This window comes from Diprion similis, chromosome 3 (genome assembly GCF_021155765.1).
Source record: "Diprion similis isolate iyDipSimi1 chromosome 3, iyDipSimi1.1, whole genome shotgun sequence".
NCBI lineage: Eukaryota > Metazoa > Arthropoda > Insecta > Hymenoptera > Diprionidae > Diprion > Diprion similis.
Window position 1 is genome coordinate 14,060,046 of NC_060107.1, and position 4,227 is coordinate 14,064,272.

Genomic DNA, 4,227 nt, shown 5'->3' on the forward strand with positions numbered 1-4,227 from the left:
TTGATCAGTTGCTCGCAGTGTATTGGGACTGCGCTTAATCGATTTCTCTCTCAAAATAACGTCGGAATAGTGCCCCAAAGAATTGATTGCAGCCTTGTTCAAAGTCGTCGTCGCAGAAAATTCAGAGGGGCTATCCTCACTTCAAACTCTGGTGCCAGTGTCCATTCTCTACGACGTTTTTGTGTCGAATCGGATTCGGAGCATTGCAGAAACGACATCAAAATAGCGACGAACGAACCGCTGAGGAAATACCAACAAAAAACGTAAAGTTGTTAATTTATTCATCCCAATTTGGATCACACGTAAAAATACAATGATTCACATATCGTATCCTGCGAGGTGCATTACACCTGCGTGCAGTGTGAAACCTGTTATATATCACAGTTAAAGACTTCATTAATCGTCATATAATATACTACTCTCCACATTGTGCTTAAGGTAATATGCCTTGTAGTCTTATATCCGAAGATAATAGTCATCTCTATTATGTAGTGTTCGATCTCTTTTCATATTGTCTTATGTAGTTTGTTATTATATATCAGTACTTTCTACATTATATATTAATTTATTCATATAATATATACGGACACCCGAACACTTGTACTAGGATTAAGATGTAATTATTCATTCTATTTACTTTATACTTCATTTTCCGTATACTGAATTTTAACTGAAACCAAACTTCCTAGCTGGGAACCTGTTATTTCTCTCTCCATTTCACTAACAGCATGGTGCAAATTTCACGTTTCTTGGCCGCTTTCTTCAATATGCAGTCCGCAGCGAGTCCAGACTGCGCAATCGATTCCTCTCCCAAAAGTGTATCGATATAGTGCATTAGATAATCCATTCCAGCGGCTTTCAATATCGTTCCAAATTACACCACAAATCCAAAGCGGTTAGATTTAGATCGGGGAGTAAAATATTCTTAAACTCCAAATCTATACACAGGAAATAGACGGACAGAAAAAGAATCAGTATCAAATGGAAAAAATAGTTCAAATTCATAACAATGATTTATATTTAACGTTCAAGGAGACACTTCTGAGTGTGAAATTTTTATCCGTCGAAAGTCGATCCTGAGGTTTACTTCTAAAATAAATAACGGAGTTATCACGGATTATAACTACGTATTTCGGACAAGTAGCGATGTAAGAGTTCAAGTAAAAGTATTATTTGGCACTCTACATAACAGTTTCCTGTCAACCGCAATTTCGAATCGTCGTGAAAATAGTTCGATCGTTCATTTGAAACTTGTCACATTAAGATACTGTGAATAACAAATTATTGTTTAGCAAAATATTTTCTTCCCATAAGTATCGAATGTATAGTTGAGCACAATCGACTATGAAGCGCCTGCAATTATTACTCCGAAAAGACATGGATTTAATCCACAAATATAAATGCCTGAGAACGTGAAAAGAGTATATGTGATAGCAAAATACCTTTACCGTCATTTAAATTCCTGAGACAAATTTATCTTAATTTTTATAAATAAAATATTGACTAACAAATGTCGCGAATACGTTATCACACGCCTACTAACGATTGACAAACGATTTCTGAAAGAATTTTTCCAATCGGGATAGATGAGGGGCTAAGTATATGGACCTTCGTATATCACTAGATGGAAATAATGACAAAGACTATTATTCACAGCACTGAAAACTTACTGCAAGACTCTCGGGCCTACAGGAAGCCGTATCAATCATGCATATCATCTTCATCATTACATAAGGCTTATTAACACCATTTGAAAACACGGAGTATTAGAGCCGTATATACTATTACACATAATATTATCGATTACCCTACATATATCATATACCATTACATATAATATTATCTACTACAATACATTCATTATATGCTACTACATATAATATTACATATTACTATACATACATTATATACTATTACACATAATAGTATATGCTACTATACATGACAATATATATACATTTATTACGAACCCGATACCGCACTATGCAACCTCCAAGAATAAAACCGAAATGTAAACACCTCGAGTGTTATTTAGCCAACCGCATAGATTATATTATAAAGAGACTATAATTTACGCATATCAAATAACAATTGTAGAATTCCCAAACCTATAACCATCACCACTTAGAATAAATCAAAGAACAATACTTAGAACGGACTAGAAACTTGAGAATACTAAACCGGAAACTTTATCATAACCACTTAGTATTTAATAACGGTTTATATAACCTTTCAAATATATGACATAATCAATAGTAATAAGTACGTAAAATATATACTAGTTCAAAGCCATCTCAGAAAGTCTGACCGAGTATTTTCTTCGTCTCCCGACTAAAACCCTTCAATTTTTCCAGAACTCAGCTCTGGCCGAACAGCCAGCGATCTTTCCATCCTAACTTTTTAATATTATTCAGTATCCAGATTTGTAAACATTTTTCTATTGAAGGTATAAATATTTGAAAATACATCTTTCATTTTCAATAAAAGTTGTGCGTCTAACTGTATTTTCGCGATTGTTTCTAGTATCTAACATTCGCCAATTCTCATGCAGTGCCGTTCTAACGTCATACTGCGGGCAGCCAATCAAATACGCATGAAGATACTCCTTACACCACGGCTACCAGTATAGTCATATTTCATTGGTCTTCCGCACGGACTTAGTCTTTTGCTTTACTCGTCTTACCAACTTACTCCATACTTTTTGGTTGAGACTATGGTTGAGACCACGGTCTTATATGCAGGTCTGGAAACGACCACGAAATGCAGGTATCCGTTAGCGGATCCAAATTTTTTTACATTTATCGCCAGTACGCAGCATTGCTGCTTAGTAGTACGGCAATGGGCGAAGGGAAAATCACAGAAAACCATGTGTGGGTTGTATTTACTAAGAGATCACAGCGCTGCATGTGGCGGCGAGTGAAAGGAAGAGCGGAAGTCGTAACGGGGACACACGGCCTCATAGAAGTGAAGCTTCGTTTCCAGACCTGTGTATAAGACCGTGGTTGAAAGGTCACGAGAGTATTTGATTTTTTTAAGCAAAGTAGCTGTCGAGTAGTCCATACTTTGGTAAGAGAAAATGAAACGAAATGTGTGTGAGCTATGAGATACATGGATTATTAACATGCTGTTATTAACCAATTTATCACACGTGGGAACCAGGTTCTTTATTATTATTACGTCATTCAGCGGCTAACAGTGTTGCCAACGAAAGAGAACCACAAGTCAAATGCTTATCCAAGCTAGCCAACTTGCATATATTTTGTCCTTTCTATCGTCTGATGCGTAAAATATTAGACATTGTACAAGTGAAATTTTTGATCAGATTCTAGGAGAAATACTTGATTTGTTTCAGGGCGCAAGCCGGGAGGATTGAAAATGTCGAAGCCGATAGTTTTCGTAACTGGAAATGCGAAGAAGCTCGAAGAAGTGATAGCTATTTTAGGGAAGAATTTTCCGAGAGATATCACAAGCAGGAAGATTGATCTACCTGAATATCAAGGAGAAATCGATGATATATGCAAGGATAAGTGCAGAGCTGCAGCACGAATAGTTAATGGCCCAGTTGTGGTGGAAGATACTTCTTTATGTTTCAATGCAATGAATGGACTTCCTGGGCCATATATTAAGTGGTTTATGGAAAAGTTGGGCGTTGATGGTCTCCCCAAAATGCTAGCTGCTTGGGAAGACAAATCAGCTCAAGCAGTGTGTACTTTTGGATACTGTAACGGTGATCCCGATGGCGATGTTAATATTTTTAGAGGTTCGACTAATGGAATTATAGTCAATCCACGAGGAACGAGGGAGTTTGGGTGGGACGCATGCTTCCAGCCAGTCGGATACGACAAGACTTATGCGGAATTGCACAAGGACGTTAAGAACCAAATTTCACACCGTAGCAAAGCTTTAACCGAAATGAAAAATTATTTTTGTAACAATCCAGCGTAATAAAATTTTTGTTATATAATGATGTGTTTGTCTGTTTTGTTTTGGCATATGCGTATATGTGCACTGCGGTTCACGCTTTATTTTCTAAGGAAACCTATGAACTACTGGTACTTAAGAGGATTAATTTAAGTTTAACTCTTAAAGTACAGCCGGATCCGGAAACAGCAACCTGTATTGGTGTCTCCTGGAGTCTCATCAACTGTCTTTCAGTAAATGAGGATTAATGGAGTTTGGGACAGTTTATATGACACCTTCAAAATTTGAATATTCAGTAACATTCAA

At 36.7% G+C, this 4,227-nt stretch overlaps 1 protein-coding gene across 2 annotated transcripts; it reads left to right on the forward strand.

Annotated features, from left to right (window-relative positions):
* The first annotated feature begins 3,041 nt into the window (after positions 1-3,041).
* Positions 3,042-3,967, forward strand: LOC124404804 (inosine triphosphate pyrophosphatase). 2 transcript variants are annotated; one of them, XM_046879200.1, is made up of 2 exons: positions 3,042-3,092; positions 3,353-3,967. In XM_046879200.1, exons 1-2 carry the CDS (start codon positions 3,077-3,079, stop codon positions 3,943-3,945), a joined length of 609 nt encoding a protein of 202 aa, XP_046735156.1. In that variant the 5' UTR covers positions 3,042-3,076; the 3' UTR covers positions 3,946-3,967. The 2 variants fall into 2 exon arrangements, with proteins under 2 accessions (XP_046735156.1, XP_046735157.1); XM_046879201.1 differs by having other exon boundaries at positions 3,049-3,066.
* Positions 3,968-4,227: the final 260 nt, after the last annotated feature.